Genomic DNA, 26,438 nt, shown 5'->3' with positions numbered 1-26,438 from the left:
AATTATGAATTATTATCATTATTCGAAAAATAATGCACACCCGCTGAGTGAGTGACCGTTACGCCTCGGATGTGCCTTTCCCGCCTTATTAATTATTCAACGGCCCGTCGTCAATCCAAGCCTTACGTATCACATTCTTATCCACGACTCTCATTGAGGATCAAAATCATTGACAGTTTAACTGAAAATCATTCACAGTTTCGAAGACATCCGTTGCAAGGTGATTTTTAGGCATTAACTTCAGAAGCATCGCACAAAGGTTCATGAAATGGGAGGAGTGAACGAATAGCTGCTATAAATGTGGGGAATGATCTTCTATTCTGACATCTGTCACCTAAGCAAATGGTTTGAAACCCACCGACAGGAACATCCAGACACCAGTACAGCTGTCAGTGGAATAGATTGGTGATTTTCACGCTATGTTAATTGAGGAGCGTATATTAACACTTTTCCGTAGGAACTGTCAACATACACTGACATACTGGAGTGTGTTCTTTAGCTTTGGGCTGAGCATCGCCTTCCTGGGGCCTACGATCGTAGATCTGAAATGCCAGACAGGTTCCACGTTACAGGAGATCACCTGGGTGTTCTTCTCCCAGCAGCTCTGCCTGCTCATCGGCAGCTCGGCTGGAGGACTCTTCACGAAAACGTGAGTAGAGAAGCGAGTGTGTCTCTGCTGGTAAACTGTGAAGATGGACATCTGCATCAAGTTAAACTCTCATTGTTTGTGAAACTTTGTTTAAAATGTCAGACAGTAAAGGCTGTCAGACTCCGAGTCTATTACATTCTTGCCTGGGGAGTTTATGCACTTTTGGTCCTTTTCTTCCTTTTTTCAAGTGCTTGCTCCTCACCATGTGAATCTCAGATGTTGGTTAACTTTTTATTATGTCCATTTTATAGATGACACAGATTTATTGCAACTTTTCATGTCAGCTTTCAGCCTGAAACTTCTTGACATCCTCAACAGATGTGATTTGAACAGTGCAATCGCTGCCTGTGACCATGTCTCTTACACAAATAGCAAATTGTGAACCTTGAGCTGGGATTTATCAAGCTAACACTTACATATATATATTTGTATAATTATATTTATTTGAACCACATTTAGAAATATATTTTGAAATAATATTTAAAAAATGAAAATAATATTTTTTTATTGTTTTAAAGACAAATGTATACATTTTACAGATTTCAAAATATGTTATATATATTTTAAACATGGTTAATCTATTATATAATATCTGTTATATTTTAACGAATTAAATGAATATATATAACAAAAATATTTAATATATAAAAAATTGAAAGAAAATTCATGTTAAATATTTTATAGCTTTAAAAACAAATTTATATATTTTATGGACATAATGTGATATTCAAACTCAGAGCAGATGCAGAGATGGAGTTTTAGCCGCTCTGAGATCATTAATAAAATTGATAATAAAAGAACACAGTGCCATGCTTCACTCTGAAGCTTGTAGTGCATGTATTTATTTATTTCAGTTGATCGTGCGGCCCTACTACTGGCTGACTAACTGTCAGACACATGAAAGCACATCAAAAACATACAATTTAAGACTGTCCTTGATCAATTTGTGAGGTCACTTGATAGCTATTACAGATCTTAACTATTAGCATTTGTAATTGGAAGAATTTTGAAAAAATAAAGTGGAAAAATTGACAAATAATCAAGCAACCAAGCTGTTTTCCTTGTCTTCTCAGGTTGTTCGGTGCTCTCCTCGCTCTCTTCTTCTCCTCCCTCATCATCTCTGTGGTTTTTGCTATCATCCCACTTTGCTATAATGTGCTGTTGCTGGCGGTTGCTATGGCAGTGTCAGGCCTGGCTATGGGCATCATCGACACTATTGCAAACTTCAGACTTGTGTCTATGTATAAGAAAGACTCTGCTATCTTTCTGCAGGTGAGTAAAGATGTTTCTCTTCATATATATATACACTCAGGGAGGTGTTGATCTACTCTATACATACATTTATATACAGTAGTGTTTATTTCAAATAATCATATTAGTATTTCATTTGAATCAGTTGTTGGTCAAGTCAGTAGTCACAAAAGTCAATAGGAACTACATCAACGTAAAATAACATTTGATTTCTTATTTTTACTATTGGTTTTTGGGGAGGAATCTGACCTGGACATTTTGTGAGATTCACTACAGTATTCATTCTGTGCTGGCTGCTTTAGCTAAGTGTGGTTTGGATAGGGATATAATAAAATGCATGATTTATTTATGTTATAATCAGTATTAAAGGTTAATAGCTCTGTCTTCACTCTCTTTCCAGGCACTGCACTTCTTCATTGGGCTCGGTGCTCTGGTGAGCCCTCTGATTGCAGAGCCTTTCATATCAGAGCACTGTCTGGGCAGTAATAGCACAGAAAATGCCACAGAGATACTTCACCACTTCAGATCCAGCGACAGGTCACCTGTAATCCTTGCTGAGAATTCCCCGCACCCTGAGCTGGTCGAGGAGAAGGCCAGTGTGTCGTACGCCTTCTGGATCATGGCTGTCATAAATGTAAGCTGATGTACAGCTCTATGTGCAGTGTGCAGGAGAGCCTGGATATCTGTGAAAGCTCAGTCTTTTTCTCTCCTAGTTGCCAGTGCCGATTGCGGTTTTTGTGTTGATGTACCAAGAGAAGCTGCTTCCCTGTTGTACGAACAGCCCTCCACGACTGCTGGATAAAGATGAGTTAGCAATGGAGACTAAAGCACCAGAAATCACAGAAATGCCTGAACCTTACGATGCAGGTACAAGTGATCTTTGAACTACACTAACATTCAGAACTTTAGTTTAGAACTCTTTACTGTCTTTTCTTTATCAATTTAATGCATCTTTGCTGAATAAAAGTAATAATTTCTTTTTTTTAAATCATATTGACCGCAAATCTTTAAACAGTGGTGTAGGTGATTGAAACTAACAAGTAAAACCATTTATGCAATTGAACTTCTGACTCAATAACTCTCCCCAACTTTGTTTCACTTTTTTTTTCTTATTCTGGTCCCCTTAGATTTTCATCATTCAGGACATGGAAACATTTTCAGCTGCTGTATGAATGGTAACCTGCGTGGGTTACCGGTCACTTTTTTTGTTATCCATATCTTCAGTGGAATGGTGCTGTTTATGACAGAGGGCATTATGGTGAGAAAGCTCAATGATTTTTATTAATATTTTTTGAGAACTGCAAGTTAAAATTCACACTTGACCCTTGAACCTCACCTTTAGGGGGTCTATGCCGGCTTTGTTTACACGTATGCTGTTTCAGCTCCCATATCTCTGCACGCTAAAATGGCAGGATACCTGAACAGTATCTTCTGGGCAGCCGTCACTGCTGGACGACTGGTGTCTGTCCCACTATCGTACCGCTTCAGACCGGTGTATCTGCTCATCGTGAACCTGGTAATCTATAATTAAATACTGTAATTTACATACATAGAGCTGATTTTCACTAAGTTGTTTCCTTCATGCAAGCTGTTGTTATCAGTTGTTAGAAATATTGAGTATAATTTGTAAATCTATGATTCATCACATAGTATGTGATGAATCATAGATTTACAAATTTGGATCCTCTCTGCTCTCTCCCTCTTTCTCTCTCTTGTTAAGGCTGGTGTGAATGTAACATTGCTGCTGTTACTCATCCTCTACACAAACAGAGTGTTTCTGTTTGTTGGGACGACCTTGCTCGGGCTTTTCATCAGCAGTGTTTTCCCCTGCATAGTGGCCTACACTGAGGACATCCTAAACTACCGCGGTAAACTGCACACAGCATACTTCATCTTTTATATCACAGCCACTGAATTAACACTAACGCATGCAAAAAAAAATTCTGCTAAAAACATTTAATGTAATTAACGTAACATCCGTTTTTTTCCCTTTGGCTAGCGTTACATTATATGATCACGCTCTTCTTCATGCAAATGCTTTTAAACCATTCAAGTGCGACAGGACAAAAGAGAACGCAGTGCAGTACTGGCACTCATCTGTGAATCTCCTGTCTCCTGACACACACACTCACACACACAGAAAGCCGCTTCAGACAGCGCTTGAACGGACAAAAACACAACTTTATGCCAAAATGCTAGTTTTGTCGAGTATCCTCTCAAACACAGTCTGAAATGAGTTAAATGAAGTCTTAAGCCCTATTCGGACGGGATTAACTTTACGAGGGTAGATCATGGAGTAATGTAATTTTACCACAGGACGTCTGTAATATTAATGGCCAATTCGTACGGGATAGATATCTCAGTAAAACTAGCAGAGGTGGGAGAGTAACTCGATTTGCGCATCGCCGTCAACCTCCTGTCGTCATGTGCGTATTACGTTGCTTCCTGATATCACGTGCGCAAACACATATAACCAGTGTTGCCAACTTAGCGACTTTGTCGTTAGATTTAGCAACTTTTCAGACCCTTTAGCTACTCGTTTTCAAAAACACACTTAGCAACAAATCTAGCTACTTGTGGACAAACCTTAGCAATGTTCCCAATGTTTCCACTCACTAGTAATATTCTGTAAGTGTGAATTCTTGCTTTTCCACGTCACAAATATGCTAATTGCCGCATGACGTCATCTAGCAACATTTAACGACTTTTTGAGCAGGCTTTAGCTACTTTCCATTAAAAATAGTTGGCAACACTGCATATAATCTATATTTCTATAAAACAGTTATGTCCGGTCGAACAATGTATTAATTATTTTCAGATTGGATTGTGTTGGTAATAATAGGCACCAATTACCTAACGCTAAAAGATGTTTCGTGCCTCTAACAAGTGCTTTCAATCTTCTTTCTGATCTGAATGGTTTGTGGAAAACACTTGAGTTTTGCCACAGACTCGTTCCAGCGTCTAGAACGCAACTGAATGCTTTTCGAGCGTAGTATTAGGCTACCTGAGGTCCTTTTTCCGGACCTTTTTACTGAAGGTAAAAGTCGCCGTAATCTTTGCTGACATTATCCGTGATGATTACTGAGATGGTACATTCGGACGGGACTAAAATCACAGAGAAGCTCTGGTAATTATTACTTTACCCCACCTCTCCATGTTAAACTAGTCCCATCCGAATAGGGCTTTTAATGAATGTAAAGAGTTGTGAGAGAATGGGATGCGTGTCAGATGATCTGTGTCATATGCGGCAGGTCTTAAAGTGACAGCAGCCCAATAAATCTGTTGCTGTCTGTCATTAGAATAATCAAAGAACAAAAGAAAAAGAGAAAATCTCTCACTGCTCTTGAATGAATAACTTTTGTAGTTTTTAATAAGAATTTATATTTAATTTATAATGTATGCAGTAAAGACTGTGTTTGATAACTTTATTCAATTTCTGTATATATCCTACCTGTTAGATCTACCTGAAAATCTTAAAGCACTGTTTAAAAGGTTACATGGGTCAAAACAAGTCCCTTTTGTTGATTTTTGACTGGGCAAGTAAAAATCTGAACCGGTCTGACTGAGACATTAGGAGAAAATGAGCCCTGATATATTGAAGGGCTATAATTAGTTGAGAAAAAAATTTCATAGAGACATCAGTAGCAGTGTTGGTATCGGTAATGCCTTCTTTCATAAAAATATGCCCTTAAACAAATATTTAAAACATAGGCTACTATCTTTATGTTGTTTCTACATTAATTTGAAGAATAAATGTGAAATTGCAATAAAAACATTTATATTTAATATAAAATGTAAATAAAAAATAAAGCCAAAAACAGAGAAGCCTTGTGACAAACTAAGAACACTTTATTATTTAATTGCTTGCAGAGCCACCTTTAGCAGTAATAACGTAATCGTTTTCTTTATGACTTTATCAGTCTCTCACATTGTTCTGGAGGATCTTTTGCCCACTCTTCTTTACGTTGCTTCAGTTCATTGAGGTTTGTGAGCATCTGTTTATGCAAAGCTGTCTTAAGGTCCTGCCACAAAATTTCAGTAGGGTTGAGGTCTGGACTTTGTCTGGGCCAGTGCAACCTGGATTCTTTTCTTTTTCAGCCATTCTGTTGTAGATTTACTGGTGTTCTTGGGATCATTGTCCTGCTGCATGACTCAATATTTCCAAGCTTTAGCTGTCAGACAGATGGCCTCACATTTGTCACTAGAATAATTTGGTTTACACAGGAGTTCATGGCCGACTCCTGTGGCTACAAAACGAGCCAAAAATCATCAACCCTATTGGTATGAGGTCCTGATATGCTGCGTTTAGTTTTCGTCTAACTTGGCGCTGTGCATTATGGCCAAACATCTCCACTTTGGTCTCGTCATTGTTCCAGATGTCTTATGGTTTGTTCAGGTGCTGCCATGTTCTTTTTAGAGAGAAGAAGCCTTCTCCTGGCAACCCTTCCAAACATGCCATACCTGTCCTGTCTTTTTCTAATTGTACTACCACGAACTTTAACATTTAACATGTTAATTGAGGCCTGTAGAGTCTGAGGTGTAATTCTTAGGTGTTTTGCGTTATCTCTGAGCATTGCACGGTCTGACCTTGGGTTGAATTTACCTGGACGTCCACTCCTGGGAAAATTGGCAACTGTCTGTTATGTTTTACTAGCCTGGTTAAAACCAGACCATTCTCAGTAGTAACTGAGTTATGGTCCGGCAAAGCTTCATTAATAACTCATTTCCAAAGGGGCGTCACCAACGGACGTCGCTCAAATGCCTCTGGGCGCAATTGGATAGACCTAAAACCAATCAGAGCGATCGTCATCGTGTAAAGCCATATGCTGCGTCCCAATTCGCCTAAGTTACACTACGCCATAAAAGTATGTACTCTTTTTGTGAAGAAAAGGTATTTACTTTTGAATGTATAGCAAAAAAGTAGACAAGCTTTGGGACATACTACTTCGTCATCTTTATCGGACGGATCTGTCGCATGCATCCTGTCACGTAAACCGCCCTGTCAATCATCTTGTCACAGTTAAAAATCTCTATTAAATCTAATTTAATTTCCTACCGTTTCGGAGAGAAATGTAATAGCACGTTCATCTGCCAGTGGGTCTTTCATGGAGACTGTCCTCATGTGTTTGCAATTTGAATATAATAATGCATTTAAAAGTTGAACGGACGTCGCTCAATGGGCGCAATTGGATAGACCCAAAACCAATCAGAACGATCGTCATCGCGTAAAACCCGCCTCAACGTTTCTGATTGCTGCCGCGATTTCGACGGATTAGAAATGGGCTTGAATGGGCTCTTTGCCAGACTACTTGCAGAGCAAATCTAAATTTGCCGGAAATTGTCTGGGTTTTCCTAGGCTAATGTTTTACACTTAATAATAATCTTCCCCACTGTAAAATAATGGACTTCAAATTGTTTGGAAATGGCAATAGAATTATTGACTACAGGGGGGACTTTAAGAATATTTTCAGATATCCCTATGGACAAACAAGGCCACAAAAAAATTATCTTTTTTTTCCTTCAGGATGTGCAACAACAGTTTTAGTGACAACTTCCGGAATGGGTGAGATGACCTTGCAAGTGTTGGTTGGATCAGTAAGTTCTTGCGCTCATGTTTTAAAACTTGGGAAGGATTTTCTAAAAAAGTAAATAACCCTGAACAAATTTCTTCCAGCTTATTCAGAAAAAAGGCAGCTACAGTTTTTTGGTGTGTGGTATGGTCACGGGATGCCTTGGTTTCATCTTCCTCTTTAGCGTGATCCTGTGCAACCACATCCACAGAAATCTCACAGGTAAAAACAACATACATGGTGATAAACAGTCTTTATATCAGCAGTTAAGTATGTAACTTAAGTAAACTGGGCAACATTATATGACTCAATGTCTTCACCATCCAGGAGCATCTAAAAAGGCAGCCACGGTGGAAGCCCCACCAGCACCCGCTCCATCTGCGTCAGAGAAAGCTGCTCCAGAACAGAAAGTTGCTGTAATACAGCCTGAATCAATTAAATGTGACTCTGGATGAAACCATTGACAGGTCACAACCTGCTGGAAATACTTGACAACTAAACTGTAAAAAGTTTGGTATTTTATATGTATTTTTTGTTTATTTGTTTAGTTTCTTGCAAATAATCTTGACTGTTAATTATGAATATTACAGGAAGAGAAGACAAATGGGAGAAATGTTTGATTACAGGAGGGCAATTAAGTCATTTATGGCATACAATTGATATAAAGTTTTGTACTTTACCCAAGACACCAAATTAAATGCCAGAATGAACTCTTAATTAATAATTCACCAATCTAAGAATTCCTAGAACTTCCATATGCCTTCAAAACTATCTTTATCTTGTTAAAACTGGTCTTAGGCTGGAAGGTCATGGCCAGAATATTGTACTGTGTTCATTTGAAAAACTCAACAGCTTCTTGAAAACTCATGACTAACGCAAAAAGTTATTTGCAGTAATGCAATAAATTATTGTTTACCGTGTCAAGAGACATAATGTTGTGCAAGCTTTGTGTTCTGGCAAAATAAATGTGTAGAAGATATTTTAATGTGTTTAGATTGTTGTGTTATTTAATTTGACAGTGAAATGTTCCACAGAAGAAAGTAATACAGTTTTAGAATGACATGAGGCAAGGATGAGTAAATGATGATCACCTTTGGGTGAACTATCCTAAAATTATTGTCATTATAAAGTTGCGGTCACATTAGTGAAATTTCAGAGAAACTTGGGCAAAATATCACTGGTGAAAAGGTCAGTTTTTTTAATTGTCAATAGTGCAGTGATGTATGAAGTCAACGCGGAGAATCTGCATGACCAACTTGAACAAATCTTGCACGCTAGCTAGCAAAATTAGCTAGCAAAATTCATGTTAGCTTGTTTCCTATTTAAATGACTTGATTTTACCCATGAAAAATCGTTAAACATTAAATATAAGCGCACTTCAAAACCTTAAGAAATCTAGAGCGAATTCCTATCGAAAATGAATGGATTTTGTCCTCGGTGAATGTTTCTCTCAAGCTATTGCTTTGATTGCATGTGTGATATTAACTATATTCAGCTATTCTGGAAAGTAGCTACAGTATTTGTTATAAAAGACAGCATGGAGCATCAAGTAAATTAGTATATGATGTCATTTCCGTTACAGTCAAAATAAAGAAGAAAAAACAGGTCACCAACTACTCGATTTCTTTAAAGATACATTTTATTTTTCCTTGTAAAACAAATTTTTACAAAAATCAGAGTAGCGTAATTAAAACAAACATTTATTTTGGATAAATTATGATATAGACTGAAAGGCTACAGATTAGGATGGAGATACACGCGATAAAAATAGTCGTATGAAGCTGAGAAAGCTATGAATGGTGTGCACTGAATTCAGCTCGTTTTGACCCTTCTAATGGCTCAACGGACTGCATTAAAAAGGCATCTATAAGCATCAAAATATTCTTAAAAAATGCACACATGAAGCATCACAGAGGTCAATAATAAGGTTTTCACTAGCTCACTTCTGACATCACTCATCCTGAGCCCGAGACTCCACCCACCGACTTACTTCGCACCACGTACATGAAAGCATGCCAACCATGAAAGAGGTTCAATACAACCATAGAAAAAGTCATCTTAGTTCAAATGCTCAGACGGGAAAAAGCTGATTTACTAGACTGAATCAAGAAACAACTGCACGGAAAGTGGGAGAAAGTAGCGTACTAGAGCTATGTGACGTACAGTTGATGTAGCAAGGAAAATCACGTGACTGAACTGCAGCCACAACAATCCAGTGCAGTTCATGACGACAAGCATGTGTGTTCATTATAAGCCTGTTTTCAACGGTCAATGCAGCTGGGATGAGATCATGTACATTAAAAGTCACAAAAAAGTGTTTGTTTGGGAGTAAACGAGCAGTTACGTTCTTCTTCAAATGCATTTTTAATAAAAAAAAAATGAAGGTGCCCATAAAGTGAAGTACAGAGCCTACAGTATAATCTGTATTTTTTTGGGCACGTCATTTTCATCCTTTGTTATACGTCGAAAGTCAACTATAACAAAACGGTTTCGGCAAAAAAGTTGCAAAGCTGTAATTGAAACATTGATTAGTGATTACTACGAAAGACCGCATTTTGGGATAAGGCCAAACCGTACAGTTTTAGAATAGGTCTGATGATACTTTACAGATTTCGTTCGGAGATATGGTATTTACAAGCTGAGAGACATAACAAACATCCAAAACACTCTTTGAGTATTGTGGGAAATAAATTCTACTGCTCCTCATTAAGAAAAACAGACAACAGACACGTTCACCAGCAGGCGAAAGAGCTCAGTCTTCACCTGACGGAGCTTCCTCCTCGGAAACATCGTCTTTTTCCTCTTTCTCTTTCTCATTCTCTTTCTCCTCCTCTTCCTCCTTTTCTCCGTTGTCGTTGTTTTCCTCCCCTTCTGCGCCACTTTCGTCATCCTGTGTCTTCTTCAGGGCGGGCGACTCTTTCCTGTCTTCCTTCTTCGCCTCGTCCTCTTCCTCCTCCTCCTCCTTGTTGCTCTCGATATCTTCATCTTTGGCTTTAGGCGAGGCCTTTTTCACAACTCTCTTAACCTTCGTCTGACGTTTTCCTCTCCTCTTCTTGGGCCCTCGGGTCACTGGGAGAAGATAATTGACTTAATTACTGTAACTGTGACGGTTAAAGATATCTAGAGGAAGCTTGTAATTAATTATCAAGTGATTAGTGATTCATTATCATTCATTATTTTTTTTGCAGACATAATCTGATAGTAGGATTATGGGTGGCTTTACCTGAAGCCCTTAGCTTGGGTTTAGGGGATTTCTTGTCTTTGCTTCTCCTGCTCACTTTTGAGATCTTCCGTTTGGGTCGGCCATAATCACTGTCGTCATCATCGTCCTCAACCATAAAGTCTTCATCGCTGCCTGAGTCCTCTATGAGCAGATGAGGGAAGAATAAAACATCAGGTATCTCACGGTTAGCTAACGTGCGAATGTAAATGTTCTTGAAATAGTTTGACTCTGACATAATACTGTTTGTACCGCCAGTGTAAACGTCACTGTCATCTTCTTCCTCCTCTTCCTCTCTTTCCTCATCCTCACTTCCTCCGTCCCCAAGAAGAATCTCCCTCTGTTTGGACGCCGCTTTAGTGGCAGCCTGACGCACCTGCCGGCCCTTCTTCTTCACAACTTTTACCTCATCGTCACTGTCATCTGTGTGTCAAAAGAGCAGATACATGGTTAATTAACACAAGCTGAAGGTTTTTTAAAAAATGCATTAATATGCAAAACGCATAAACACTAAATCGCAACACAGGCATGAAAAAAATTTACTGCGGTTTTGCTTAAGTGAATAAGAGCAAGTTAATTAGCAGATGAGAGCAGATTCACATTGTAAAAAGGAACAAAAGCATAAAATTGCATTTTAATAGCATAAAAGAAAATGAAGAAGAGCATGAAACTGAAACACTATTAGATACATGTTATATGTTGTTTATTATAGATATTATAGAAATTAAACTGGAATCCCGATTTTGAATTGAATAAATATATGCCCAGCGTGTTCGTGAAGAGCGGCTCTGTGATCAGTAGTAAATGCTGCTCCATCTCTTAAAGCACTGAGAGTTTGAGTCACTAATAATCTGCCAAACTAAAACATTATAAGTATACTTTATTATTATGAAAATACCCGAGATGGCTTGAAGAACTCAAATACGCCATATATTGCGTCAGTCGTGTGTTTATTGTCTTTGTGTTTAATAAGTAAAAGTGAACTATCTTCTTTTATTCAGCAACAAGAGCTTGATGCATTTATCCACATTAGGGATTTCATGGAACATTATAAGTTATATTATTTCTGTGAGGCATATTTGGAGTTTCTGTGCGTGGGCACCCTCCAGCTTCCAGTATGAATTAGCGCTCATCCGCTCAGTATTGCTCACTCCACCCTATTTTGGGTAAAAAATAGGAAAAATAATACTCTCTAAAGAAATGTATATGATAATCTATATGTTTTTCTCCTCGGGTTATATTTCATATTAAAGACATGGACTTTGATTTTACATACCTCCTGACAAAAATCAAGAAATTAGAGTTACAGATTTTTATCATATATAATATTTTATAATAAGTCTAACAGGTTTAACCCTGCAATTTTTCTTAAAATAAGTTGTAAAATAACATTAATATTATTTTCATTGTTATATTTATTCTTAAATGCAAAAGTGTTATTACAATAGTAATATTTCTTATTTTGTTTAATATTTTTATTTAGCAATAATAACAATCATAATAATTATTAGTCATATTAATATCTAAGAACAAAATGTTGGGCCAAATTGTGCAGCCCTACAAACAAGCACAACAAACCAGGTGTTATATTTATTTTTATAACCCTATATATATATATATATATATATATATATATATATATATATATATATATATATATATATATATATATATATATACATAAATATATATATACATATATAAAACCACAAAACCACTTTTTTAGAACACAAATGAAGATATTTTTAAGATTCTGAGATTTCTTTCCCTCCACTAAAAGGCTGAAGTTCACCCAAAACTCTGATGCTTCAAAACGTTCATAAAGAGATTGTACAATAAATCCATATGAATCGAGCGGTTTAATCAAAGTCTTCTGAATATGATGAACACATTTATTTTAGGCTTTTTTCCACATAAACGTTGATCAGTGAACATACTATGGAGCACTCAAATATGATGCCATGAGGGTGAGTAATTGATGGCAGAATTTCATTTTTGTGTGAACTAAACCTTTAACATTATACACTATCAGTAAAATGTTTGACCACACTTGATTTTGGATGTCAAAATATTTAATATTTTACATTATGAATTGCCACCTGAAGAACACATGCCATTGTTGTTATACATATTGTGCATTTATATTTTTAAAGTAGCTAAAAGAAAAGAAAATTTAAAAGGTAAAATGGCAAATGTGCACAGAAAGTAGTTGTCAGAGGTAACTGAATGACTGTGTAATGAAGTGTTTATACTGGTAATACCTGCAGCCCTTTTCCGTTTAGCTGTTGCTTGTCTCCCCTTGCTGGCCTCTTTAGCATCAAAATCACTGTCACCACCATCATCATCCTCTTCCTCATCCTCCCCATAGTCATTGTCATTGTCATCATCACTTAAATCCTCTGGAATATTGGGATAGAAAAACATTTTGTCAGAATGTTTAATAACTGAATTAAAAAAATCTATATAACATAATTCTAAATAAAAAAGTTAAATATAAGCAAAAAATCACTAAAATAAAATTTGACTTACTCTTGTGGTCCTTGATTTGAGAATCCTCACTACATAGGAAGAAATACAGCATTTATGTTTTAGCGATATATAAAATAATTCAGACAAAATATAGCCCTCATGAATTTAAACAAAACGAATAGTGTAATGAATATGTATGCAGCTCATAAATAATTTTAGAAATAGCGGAAGCTAAAATAAATGCATGTAAACTTGACAGTGAATGAAAAAAAAAATTAAGTTACTCGCCCTCATGTCGTTCCAAACCCGTAAGACTTTCAGTCAACTTTGGAAAACAAATGAAGATCTTTTTAATGAAATCTGAGAGATTTCTGTCCCTCCATTGACAGCAACGCAACTACTACTTTCACGCCACATAAAGGTAGTAAAGACATCATTAAAGTAATCCATGTGACTCCAGTGGACATCAATTTTATCAAGTGTTATGTTTGCGCAAAACACTTTTTTTCTTACCACTGTATTTACAAAATATTAATCTCCAACGCACATTTACCCAACAACGTGTTCTCTCGCGTTAACACAACACGCATGTGGTGTGGGTGCTCTCGTGAACTCGCGTTACAGAGTAATATTTTGTTAATAAAGGGGTAAATTATGTTTTTTATGCTAACTAAGCACTCGCATGGTAGTTGCGTAGACTGTCAATGGAGGGGACAGAATTTTTTTTTCATTTGTGTTCTGAAGATGAACGAAATCTTACGGGTTTGGAACGACATGAGAGTGAGTAATTAATGACATAATTTTTAGAGGTCGACCGATTCATCGGTTTTGCCGATTAATCGGCACCGATAGTTGATTGGTGGAACTATCGTTATCGGCAAAAATACATACCGATAGTTTTTCCTGGTTGCGTTCGTTGCTGGAGCGGCTGAGAAGCGCGCGCTGTCATTCATTACACAGTAAGAGAGAGCGGAGAAGGCTCTGCTGGCATCATGCAGTACAAGAGCGGCCTCTAGAGGTGTAATAAAAACTTTCTCTGATGCCTCGTGTTGTTTATTTCCACACGTGATTCTGCGTGCTGCACTGAGAGCACACGCTGCGTGGAGAGCGCTCAGATGCGCGTTTAAAGCACCGACAGCTAAAAGGTATTTTGTCATATCATTATAAAGCGATTAATTTGTTGACTAAATGCTGCATTAGTAGAGAAAGAACAGCACAACAGTTTGTTTGTTTGCCTTCGAGGCTGAGAGGACGCTAACATTAGTACCAGTACCTCAAGCGGTTAAAACACTGACAAAATAAACTAAGTCTGAACCGAATGTTAAATGTCACAATTGTTAACATCTATTTGCATTAGTTTATATCCAGCTAGTCACTTTTATGCATTAAATATGGAGAGAAGTTGCATATTTAAAGCTAGAGATGTAAGATAGCAAACTGATGTTCATACAGCCGACAGAAACATAAATCAGAAAAGCATTCGATTTCGGTTATTTTTTCATCATCACTTTAATATGTATTTTGTTATTTTGATTAGATAATCATCAAGTGTTTATAAAATAGAAGCAAAGGTGTGAGACTATACATGTAATATTTATGTCATTTCAATGCTCTGGCGTTGTAGATATTTAAAGTTGGCCATCTTTAAGCATGACTGTTTGGATTTATATGAAATGATAACACTTACAATAAAATTCCATATGTAACATTAACTATGGTTAATAACTGCTGTATAAGGATTGTTCATTGTTTGTTAATTAACATGTACTAATACATTTTTAAATTAAGGTTTTTATTTGTTTACCATTTGTTAACCATCAAACTAACATGAATGATCAAGGTGCAATTTGTTTTTATCCAGTATCAATTTTAAAAACTATCGGTTCATTAATCGGTTATCGGCAAGTATGGCCCAACCTAGCTATCGTTATCGGTAAAATCCACTATCGGTCGACCTCTAATAATTTTCATTTTTGGGTGAACCATCCCTTTAAACTAAAATATTACTTTTACAACCAGAATTGTATTAGTTTTGCTATCATTACTTTCTTAGTTACTACATATGTACTAAAAAATATTATAACTAATCAGAGAGACTGACCTGCGTTTTACAGAAGTTTTCTCAGGTCGTTCCGACTCTTTTCCATATTCCTCATCTGTATCAAATCATTCAGTTGAATCAGGTTATAAAACAGCTTGACTTCACAGCACAAACAACACTGCATCTACTAAAGTATTAATGCAGCACAGTGACATTATTTAACACTAGAGATCTTGTTCAGTTATTATTAATATTTGTAATAATTTCCATTACTTTTTAAAGCCTGGAAGAAAACACTTTCACTTTTCACCCCTTATATTTCCTGACTGTTGGAAAACCCTGTTAAGTGGGATACAATAGTAAGGTGTACAACAGGATATTTGCATTAGAGGAACTTACCTGCGTCGTCAGACTCTTGGAATTGTGCATAGTCAACAACCCTTTTATTCCTGTGCACAAATAACAGGAAAGGAAATATAAATGACCCACAAGAGGACAAACATGTATGTAATAGGTTTATAAATCATTTATTATTAGTCACAATGAAATAAAAATGGACTATTCTTATTTTGTATGTAATATTGCACTATTTATAAATTATAAATTTTGAATTTTACTGAATTTTAGAATTTTACTGAATTTTAGAATCCATGTGCTCTTATGAACTTTAATTGAAATAACGCCCCCTCCCTCTTCTTTGATGATGAGGGCGGGATCAACCTGTCACTCACATGACATCAAAGCAATAGCAAACCACAACCATCCAATCAACTCCAGATGGACAAAAATCAAGACCTGCCCTACTTTTTTTTTTCTTGTTTGAGAAGCAGTTTCACTCTTATATGTGTCACAATAATAGACTGTAAGGTCACAATAGGGAAGAAAAGACTAGTGCAACTTCTGATTAATGTCGACTTTAAAACTTCAACCTATATTAACATCTTATTTATATCAAATTCACATGCTTTGATGCTTAAAATTGCAACAAACATAATCAAAAAATAATCAATAATGTAGAGACTACCTGCACCATATTGTTTACTTTTTAATGTGGGAGGGGAAATAAAACATTTATCAACTTAATAAAAATAAAATAAAAAACGGAACCTGACCTGAATGCAGCAGAACTTCTCTTTAGGCTAACAAAAACGAAATCATATAAATCTAAAAAAATACATAAATGGTTGCAGATTTTCTGATTCATTCTCCATATGGCAACAGAGCTGTCACTCCTCTTATTTAAAGCAGTGAAGGGGCAGAGGAGCCAGGGGTGCCATGTTGGAGCAGGTTAATTGCCATGCCAACAGCAGCAGTGTGGGGAGGGAGGGAGGGAGGGAGGGACTCTGTTTGTTCAAATAGGGGCATTGAACTACAGGCCCTGCAGGTCAGACAGTATTCACTGACCACAGGACCTCCTCAGTCCATAAATTACACCGACGACACATGCATTAACGCCCTGCTCCGAGAGGGTTGCATATTAAATTAAAGAAATCGGTTTACTGTTTGACAGATGATAAGCAACACGTTGCCACTGTTCGCGTCACTTGGCTTGAGCTCGTGGGTTCATATCAGCGCTACGAAATCAACAAGAGCGCATTTAAATACATTTATCGCGAAAAGCAAACACATTTGTTTACTTCCCACTTAGGAGCCTTCATTTCTGACTGAAACCAGATCCAAACCCACGGTGCATTAACTACGAACACAAGTTTGCAGGAGAAATGGCTCAAGTCGTGTGTGTGAAATAATGGCGCGCGTTCACGCTCAAACACACGCTGCCGCTAAACTAACAGCAATGCTCGCGGGGCTAACTGAGGAAAATACGCGAAACTTCCACAGACATACGCTATTAGTGTATCACATGTACTGTGAATTACGAATTAACCATAAAGCTATTTATTTTCATTTTTTGTCATAATGCCTAGCTGGCTGGTTTTGAACAACATGAATTCCCCAGCAGCGAGAACTAACGTTACTATCCCGCTTTTTTTATTTAATGCTGGCCGCTTGAGGTTAGCATAGGTACGTTTGGGGATGTAGCGACCATGTTTTAAATTAAATAATATCCGTAAACATATTAAGAGATGAAAATCTACGAGTTTAGGTGTGATTTGTGCTGTTTTGGGAAGCTATGTAAACACGCGCAGAAAATGCTGGTTAGCCAGTTAGCATTTAGCAACATGGAGAGACCCACACACAGATCACACATCATGTGCGAACCTGCGAAGCTACAGAGACTAATAAAAACGCACTTACCTTGAAGGTCGAGCCATTCTGCAGACAGATTGGGAGACTTTTGTTTTCCCGAACTGAAATTTTATTTGTAAACCCCAGGTGCTTGCTTTTTGCAGCTGAAATCCAGGTGTCTCTCCTGCTGCTGGGAAGCGCTTTCTGTAGCACGGAGCTGTACGGAACTACCTAACGTTAGATGCAATGCAAACCGCACTAAAAACGCGCAAATGTGTGCGATCTAGAGCATCTGCTCGCACGCCGCGTTGGTCTGTGTGGGTAGAAAATGGAGAAATGTTGAAGTTGATCCACAGGCCGGATTGACCTGGTTAAGCCTGCTGTCGAATAGTAGCTAACTAATTAGCCACTGCCTGGCCTGCCAGCCAGGAATCTTTTATGAGTAGTAAAAGTGGGATGGGAGTCTGAAGAACGCAAGATGCCCGCAAACCAGGATTGGACGACCCCACTCAGCAACAGTCCTTTACTACCCACTCTTGATGGTTAATCAGTTGATTAGATTATTTTATTTTAACTGTTTCCAAATCTAGTTTTGTCAGATAATGTTATTACCATGAGATAACAAAGTTGTAATCAGTGTAATAAACACAGGCCTACTAAAGTTTAAAGGCTGTTTCCAACATCAGAGTATGAAGACATTTATACATATTCATTCTGATTTATAAGGGGTTAAACAAACAGATGGATGATAAGTAGCCTATTTTGTGTTGCAGGTGAAGGCTACAGGTGTGTAATGCTGTTTTATTTCAAAGGCAACTGGCTTTTTTCTCATTAACCATGGGCTATTAAAACACAAACTGTCTGTAGGGTTTTTTTCCTCCAGGTTTTCATGTTTATTTGCACAGAGCTGGTAATGGGTTAAGTGCAAGAAGTGCTTTCAGAGGGTTCGGGGTACAAAAAGCATATATAGAAAGGCCACCGTAGGCTATATCATGGGCAATCTTAACCAAGACACTGTCAAGACACTGAAACTGCTTGTCCTCATCGATAGATTCAAAAATTGAACCAATGAAGGTTTATAGCAACTATTGCTGAAATACTATCAAAGGGTGTTAAGTTACATGGGAAATTTTGCAGAGATTTAAAATGAAATATATTTTTTATGATAAATGGTGTCCTATGCGAATGTATTTAAAATATACTGAAATGTTGTACACTTCTTAAGGATGTTGAATTTATATTATTTCAGTGAATTTGCTTTAATTTCTAAACATATGAATATCTTTGAATTGGGTTGCTTACAGGGGGAAAAAATGGAAAAACTGTCACTAGCTACCCTTTCAAAAGGAACTAATATGTAGACTAGACTACTAATATGGGCTAAATAAGGTACAATAGTGAACTTTTTGAAAAGGTTACTGCCACAGTGACAGCTTTTGTACCTTTTTTTTCCCCTCCAAGAGTTATCAGCTATCAGTTAGCATTGATATTATGTGTGGAACAATATAAATTTTAAAGACGAGTATTAAAAAAAGTGGACTGTCTAAAATAGGTATTATGATATTTTCTCAGATAAACAGATGCATAAGAGTCTTATTGTGTAAGAAATTATTTTGAGTTCATGTTTCTGAGATTGCAGCCCTTAAAGATTAATCTGCCATCACTCCATCAGACAATTAAAATCAAATGTAATTTCTCATCTAAATACAATAATCATAAGATGTAATACATCAGAGTTCAATAATTATATGCATAACTGTTTCCTTAGAGGAGTTTATTATATATTGAACTATCAGTTACTATACACTATACACCAGGGGGCCCCCAAGACCACATGAAATTACAACTTGATTTTTATTTGTATTTTTATTTTTTTGTGTGTGATATATTATGTCAATGAACGATGGTAATGACAAAAACACAATATTAAATAAAATATAAAAAAACCGCAAAATTATACAAAAACGTTAACGGGCAAGCAGTCAGTCTGAATGATTTGGAAGATAGAAGAGGCATTGCAGCAAAACTGTCATAAATGTCACAAAAAAGGACATATCCCTTTGGTGCAGAGAAAAGAACAAAAGAAGAAAACCGAAGAAGAGAAAAAACAGCAAGATAAAGGTATTTTTAGAAAATGTATGTAAACTAATCTAGGCTATGTTGTGAGCTAGCGTTAGCTGGCTAGTTAATTAACACAGCCTAGGTAGCATGTATTTTAGGAAAGTTCATGTAGGGGTGTGCGATATAAAAAAAATGTGTTCACTGAGGATTAAAATGTCTCCATGATCTGCTTTTGAAGAAATATCTTAGTATTGTGTTACAGCGCACATTCTATCCTTTGCAGTTCTGGTGCCTCCGTCCCGTCCCAATACGGTAACGTACAACTAGACACTATGGCAAGCCGATTTAACTTTTATTCATTTCCGGGATATGAATTGTTGATATCAAGAATTACATTTTTGATATCAAGAATTACATTTTTTGATATCAAAAATGTAATTCTTGATATCAACAATTTAATTTTTGATATCAACAATTGAATTCTTGATATCAACAATTTAATTCTTGATATCAAAAATGTAATTCTTGATATCAACAATTGAATTCTTGATATCAACAATTGTATTTTCACTAGTGAAATGTCACCATAGGCTGCCATTCAAAATCAATTGTTGATATCAAGAATTGATTTCTTACTAGTAGAAATATAATTGTTGATATCAAGAATTACATTGTTACTAGTAAAAATGGCAATTACTGATATCAATAATTCAATTGTCACTAGTTGAAATGTCTATTCTTGATATCAACAATTTAATTGCTACTAGTAACAATGTTAATTTTTGATATCTGAAAATGTATTTCTGATATCAATATTATTTCAGATATCTAAAATGGCTTTCTTACTAGTAACAATCACATTCATGATATCAGAAATTAACATTGTCACTAGTGAAAATGGAATTATTGATATAAAAAATGAACATTGTTACTAGTAGCAATTCAATTGTTGATATCAAGAATAGACATTTCAACTAGTGACAATTGAATTCTTGATATCAAAAATAAAGGTTTTTACTAGTAAGAATTGTATTTCTGATATGTGTATTCAGAATTTTAACCAGTAAGAAATCAATTGTAGATATCTGTAATAGTTTTGTCGCCCTTTTAACATTTAAAACACATGTAGGATATGAATTCTTGATATCAAGAATTTAATTCTTGATATCAACAATTCAATTCTTGATATCAACAATTTAATTCTTGATATCAACAATTCAATTCTTGATATCAACAATTTAATTCTTGATATCAACAATTCAATTCTTGATATCAACAATTCAATTCTTGATATCAACAATTACATTTTTGATATCAAGAATTAAATTGTTGATATCAACAATTTAATTCTTGATATCAAAAATGTAATTGTTGATATCAAGAATTATATTTTCACTAGTGAAATGTCACCATAGGCTGCCATTCAAAATCAATTGTTGATATCAAGAATTGAATTGTTGATATCAAGAATTGAATTGTTGATATCAAGAATTGAATTGTTGATATCAACAATTGAATTCTTGATATCAAGAATTCAATTCTTGATATCAACAATTCAATTCTTGATATCAAGAATTACATTGTTACTAGTAAAAATGCAAATTCCTGATATCAAGAACTCAATTGTCACTAGTTGAAAGGTCTATTCTTGATATCAACAATTGAATTGCTACTAGTAACAATGTTAATTTTTGATATCTGAAAATGTATTTCTGATATCAATATAATTTCAGATCTCTAAAATGGCTTTCTTACTAGTAACAATCACATTCATGATATCAGAAATTAACATTGTCACTAGTGAAAATGGAATTATTGATATCAAAAATGAACATTGTTACTAGTAGCAATTCAATTGTTGATATCAAGAATAGACATTTCAACTAGTGACAATTGAATTCTTGATATCAAAAATAAAGGTTTTTACTAGTAAGAATTGTATTTCTGATATGTGAAACTGGAATTTTAACTAGTAAGAAATCAATTCTTGATATCAACAATTGATTTTGAATGGCAGCCTATGGTGACATTTCACTAGTGAAAATACAATTACAGATATCAACAATTATAGTTTTTACTAGTTGAAATTCAATTGTTGATATCAAGAATTATCATTTTAACTAGTGAAAATGTAAATTCTGATATCAAGAATTAGCATTGTTACTAGTGGAAATGTAATTCCTGATATCAAAAATTGCCATTGTTACTAGTAGAAATCTAATTCCTGATATCAATAACTATCATTTTAACTAGCGATAATGTAGTTGTTGATATCAAGAATTCAAATCCTGCGAATGATTAAAAGTCAAAACGGCTTGCCTATTGCCATTCCCAGGATATAAATAGTTAATATCAAGAATTATAGTTTTTACTAGTTCAAATTTAATTGTTAATATCAAGAATAATAGTTTTTACTAGTTAAAAGTCAATTGTTGATATCAAGAATGAACATTTTTACTAGTTGAAATGTAATTCCTGATATCAAAAATTGCCATTGTTACTAGTAGAAACATTATTCCTGATATCAAGAATTATCATATGAACTAGTGAAAATTGAATTGTTGATATCAAGGATTCATATCATGAAAATGAATAAAAGTTAAATCGGCTTGCCATACTACTCAATGCACATTCACATCACACGTTAACGCAGTGGTAGAGTTACACTCACGGGACTAATACTGTCAAATACACACAAGGTTTACATAAACACAGTTGGTTATGTCTAAAGTTAAAGTAATTATTTGCGTGTCTGTATGATGCGTGTAGTTCTTAAAGTGACAGCAGCCTAATTGTGAAAATAAGGTCACCCACAAATGAAAATGTTGTCATTATTTACTCACTCGCATGTTGTTCCAAACTTGTATTAATTAATTTCTTGTGCTCAACACAAAAGAAGATATTTTGAAGATGTGGGTATTATTGGGTAACCAAACATTTGCTGGTTCCTATTGACTTCCATAGTAGGAAAAAATATACTATGGAAGTCAATGGGGACCAGCAACTGTTTGGTGACCCACATTCTTCAAAATAACTTTTGTTCAACAGAAGAAAGAAACTCATTCAGGTTTAAAACAAGTTGAGAGTGAGTAAATGATTACAGAATTTTCATTTTTGGGTGAACTATCCCTTTAATATTAATACATTTATTATTATGTTATCTTGTTACAGGTCCATCTGATCTGTTTATTTTATGACATTATTTAAGTATTTAATTCAATGTTGTCCATTCTGTACATTTACATTTATTTTTATATAAGAAGATACTGTTTATCTAAAACAATGTTATTTGTAGTTGATTGTTCTGCATTTTTTACAGTAAATGCATTGTCTGCTGGTTTATTTAAATACTTTTCAGGACACCACATTAAGTATGCCACTTAGTACTGTAAGACTTTGAATATTAAAGTGCAAATTAACATCTGACCACTGCTGTGGGTTTGCTGTTGTTACAATTAAAAAACGTAGAAGGGTTAAAAACATGCCAGGCAGTATTTGATGTAAACAACACAGCTACTACAACTGATAAAATTCATAATGGGTGTGTTAGATTTATAGTGTGCGAATAATCAAGCATGGGCAATAGTCAATCAGATTGGCTGCACCGAGGGGCCCCCAAATAAAATTCTGCTTAGGGTCCCATAAAGGCTTGGGCAGGCCCTGCATATAGCAAGCAAGCAAATATAGCACCTTAACAAACAAAAGTAGCCTACTTTACAAGGACATTCTTAAAACCAACATTAATATTAGCCAACATACAATATAGAAACAGAGAAAAATAAAAATAAATGAAAAGCTAAAAAATAAAAATAAGTTTTATAATAGGATTTTAAAGAAAAAATTAAAAATTTAATTTTTAAAGTGGGTTACGGGCCTCCAAGTTGTAATAGTAGTTATTCATAATAATGGAAAAGGTGAGCAAACTCTGGCAGATGCACCACCGCAAAGCAGGCTGGGTAGAAATAGACGCTGCTGAAAGTATGGCTAGTTTAGTGGTCAAAATGGCATTGGAATCTCACTTGTTTTTATCTATGAATTAAAACAAAACAAAAGCTACAATACATTTTTGAAAAAAATATGATACAATTTTATTATACTATTATTATGATTAATAATTAGTATGATGCCTGTATTAGCTCTTACTTGTTTTAATACAGTTCACCCATTTTTATTGCAATATATAGAAGTAAATTTGCAGATAGATAACAGATAAAAGCACTATTATATTGTAACAAAATTGTGACTTTACACATTAAAAACATTACAAAAATAAAACAAAATAAATTAACATGTATTTAACATAATTTCCATTCATTTCCATTCCATTTCCATTTCAAAACGTTTTTAACTTTTCAGATATTATTTTATGTTTGTGCTTTTGAAAATTGAACTCTAATTAGGCTTATTATTTTGCATTTTAGGCTCATTTTGAGCAGAAAGTATGGGCTTTGTATGTGTAATTGGTTAGGGTTTTTTTTCACCCAGTACTTTCACCCACATGGTATAATTAAGATGTGTGTGCGGGAATTTTGCGACTACCTTGAACCCGATAATGGAGTCTTTCAATGATAATAGCGCTTTCGTCTAGGTTAAGTTCTTTATGTGATCAGTGTAGTTGCAGTGCCCTTTTTGTCTGGCCTTTTTTCAGTATTTGCATGATGTAAAACGGGAACATTTCTGTGGTCAGCTCTAGCTGGGGAGAAGACAAGGACGTCTGGTCACCCTACCATATACTTTGTGCCTTTAGAAAGTCTTTAGAAAGAGCAGCTGAGTTTAATATCACTGGTGTCACCTACAGACTCTCTCAAGGTAAAGCCACTCAAGCTGGACTGATGTATCAGAGAAACCACAAGAGCACTGTCTGATAGACTTTTATTCTATTTATTCTATAGACTTTTATTCTTTTATTCTATAAGATGTTAATGCTTTTCTTTCAGGTGTGGTTAAATTAATCATCCCTGCTGTTGCATCCAAAAAAGCAGTCATTGCTGGTATGGATTTTACCTGTGAGGAATTTTACTCCCTTAATTCAAATCGTTGAATTTTAATTTCCCCAAATTTTTTATGGGGTTGAAGATTTATTTTTCGTTAATTTAGCCACTGTTTGAAATAAATACCTAGGGTTTTGTTTATTTTCTTCTAATAGGGTTGAAAAATAAGCAGATCTAGCAGCTTTTAAGGCCTTTATACGCAATCATGCTCTCTTTCCATGAAATGTGAAAAAACTCAAAAAGTTTTGTTTTCTCAGTTGCGCTCCATTTTTCTGGCTGCTCTCTTAAGGGCCTGAGTGTGCTCGTTGTACCATGGCGTTGGACTATTTTCTTAAATCTTCTTTAAGCGCAATGGAGCAACTGTGTCTAAGGTGCTGGAAAAGAGAGAGTCAAACGTTTCTGTCACAATATCAAGTTCTTCTAAGCTATCTGGGATGCTGAGATGATGAAACTGATTAGGAAGATTATTAATAAAGCAATCTTTAGTGGCAGAAGTGATAGGTCTAACACATTTGTAACATGGAGTCGACTTTGCAGCCTTGGCTAAATGAAGTTTACACAAGACTAGATAATGATCTGAGATGTCATCGCTCTGCTGCAGAATTTCAACGGCATTGATTCCATGTGATAATATTAGATCTAGAATAACAGTCACACGGACGTAGCTGTTCTAGTTCTATTGCACGCATAATCTCGCTGCAATACGTTTTTATCAAGTAGAATAATACAGCATAATCATGCACATAGTCTCAGCTATGACTTTTTGCTATTTATTTCAGAGGGGAAAAAAATCAACTGTGCAACAACGAGTGGCTTTACATAAACTCAAGTCAGCTCGAGAATGTTCGTGTGAATAAATCTATTTTTTACAGTCTATGGAATGAATCTATTTTTTACAGTCTATGGAATAAATACATAGATCCGCCCACTCTGGATCCGCCTACTTAACCAACGTGTATCTGAATGGTCCAGTGGTAGAACTTTCGCTAAGCGTAGGTTCTGGGTTCTAATCCACACTCGTATAGTTTTTTTTTTTCTCGTATAGTTTTTTTTCTCTCATCAAAACCGATTATGTTCATCAGTGGTTGTTTATCAAAGCAGGGATGTTTTGTCATTTCACCAGAACGAATAGAGAGTATCCGCAACGGATTGAAGCGCGCGTCCGAGTGAAGACAGTGCGGTGTGTGCGCGAGCCACACGAGAAAACACTGTATCCGCGTGATCGCAGCGGCAACGAGCACTTTGATCACTTGATTTAAAAAAAAAACACATTTCAGCGCTAGATCGTCTCATATTTAAAAAACGAACGAAATGAATGCTCTGCCAGTTAACTGGAGATGTTTTATTTATTTGTAGAATTGATACATTCGTGCCGCGAGATGTTTTAAAAAGTGGTGGGGACAAAAAAAGAAAAAGAAAAAGAAAGAAAAAACAGCAGGGTTGCGAGGCCCCCTAGTCTATGCGACGGCCCTGCCTGTGAGTCATGAAATTGCGATGATTCACATAGTAACCATAGCAACATGAGAATGTGATAACCATAGCAACATTTTGTTTTGAAACATTTGGTATATCAACATTGTTTCTATTTAGTTGGCTACTGCCCTGAAAAAGCTTTTTTGAATAAGCCGTTTTTTACCCTTTTCTTGTTTCGGCTCTCGGCTTCGGACTCTCGGATTGGTTGACAGCTCGGCGACTGAAAAAAAAATCCGATCTTTTCATTGAAATGGGGGTGAACGGAGTTTTATCAGTGTGTGTAAGTATGCGATATGCACACAGCAGACTAATAATAACTTACTAACAATTGGACAAAGATTGACTTCCAGTAAAAGAAGTTTATAAATTTGTGTTAAAATCAACTTTATTTATTTTTTCAGTCTTGTTTTTAATGTAAAGTATTGAAATTAACAAACGACAAACCGTAAATTGGTGTAAGTGTAGCCCACATGAAGAAATGCTATTGTAAATGTAATATTTCCTGACTATACATCCTTTAAAATGC

General features: G+C 35.6%; 2 protein-coding genes across 2 annotated transcripts; one reads left to right on the top strand and one right to left on the bottom strand.

The window, feature by feature from the left end:
- Positions 1 to 419: 419 nt before the first annotated feature.
- Positions 420 to 7,925, top strand: LOC308686552 (major facilitator superfamily domain-containing protein 4B-like; the record flags this gene model as incomplete). Its single annotated transcript, XM_081394987.1, has 10 exons — positions 420 to 649; positions 1,723 to 1,921; positions 2,301 to 2,534; positions 2,614 to 2,767; positions 3,028 to 3,158; positions 3,243 to 3,416; positions 3,621 to 3,768; positions 7,425 to 7,495; positions 7,575 to 7,692; positions 7,798 to 7,925. 10 exons carry the CDS (start codon positions 420 to 422, stop codon positions 7,923 to 7,925), a joined length of 1,587 nt encoding a protein of 528 aa, XP_081251113.1.
- A 1,166-nt stretch (positions 7,926 to 9,091) lies between these two features.
- On the bottom strand, positions 9,092 to 17,892 carry LOC308686551 (uncharacterized protein). Its single transcript, XM_081394986.1, has 8 exons — positions 17,457 to 17,892; positions 15,600 to 15,649; positions 15,261 to 15,315; positions 13,220 to 13,248; positions 12,952 to 13,089; positions 10,943 to 11,113; positions 10,694 to 10,834; positions 9,092 to 10,539 (listed from the first exon to the last, which is right to left on the bottom strand). The coding sequence occupies exons 1-8, from the start codon at positions 17,471 to 17,473 to the stop codon at positions 10,223 to 10,225; spliced, it is 918 nt and encodes a 305-aa protein (XP_081251112.1). The 5' UTR covers positions 17,474 to 17,892; the 3' UTR covers positions 9,092 to 10,222.
- Positions 17,893 to 26,438: the final 8,546 nt, after the last annotated feature.

This window comes from Scardinius erythrophthalmus (assembly GCF_964197995.2).
Source record: "Scardinius erythrophthalmus genome assembly, contig: HAP1_SCAFFOLD_420, whole genome shotgun sequence".
NCBI lineage: Eukaryota > Metazoa > Chordata > Actinopteri > Cypriniformes > Leuciscidae > Scardinius > Scardinius erythrophthalmus.
Note: the sequence above shows the minus strand (reverse complement) of the source record. Positions and strands in the feature narration are given on the sequence as shown.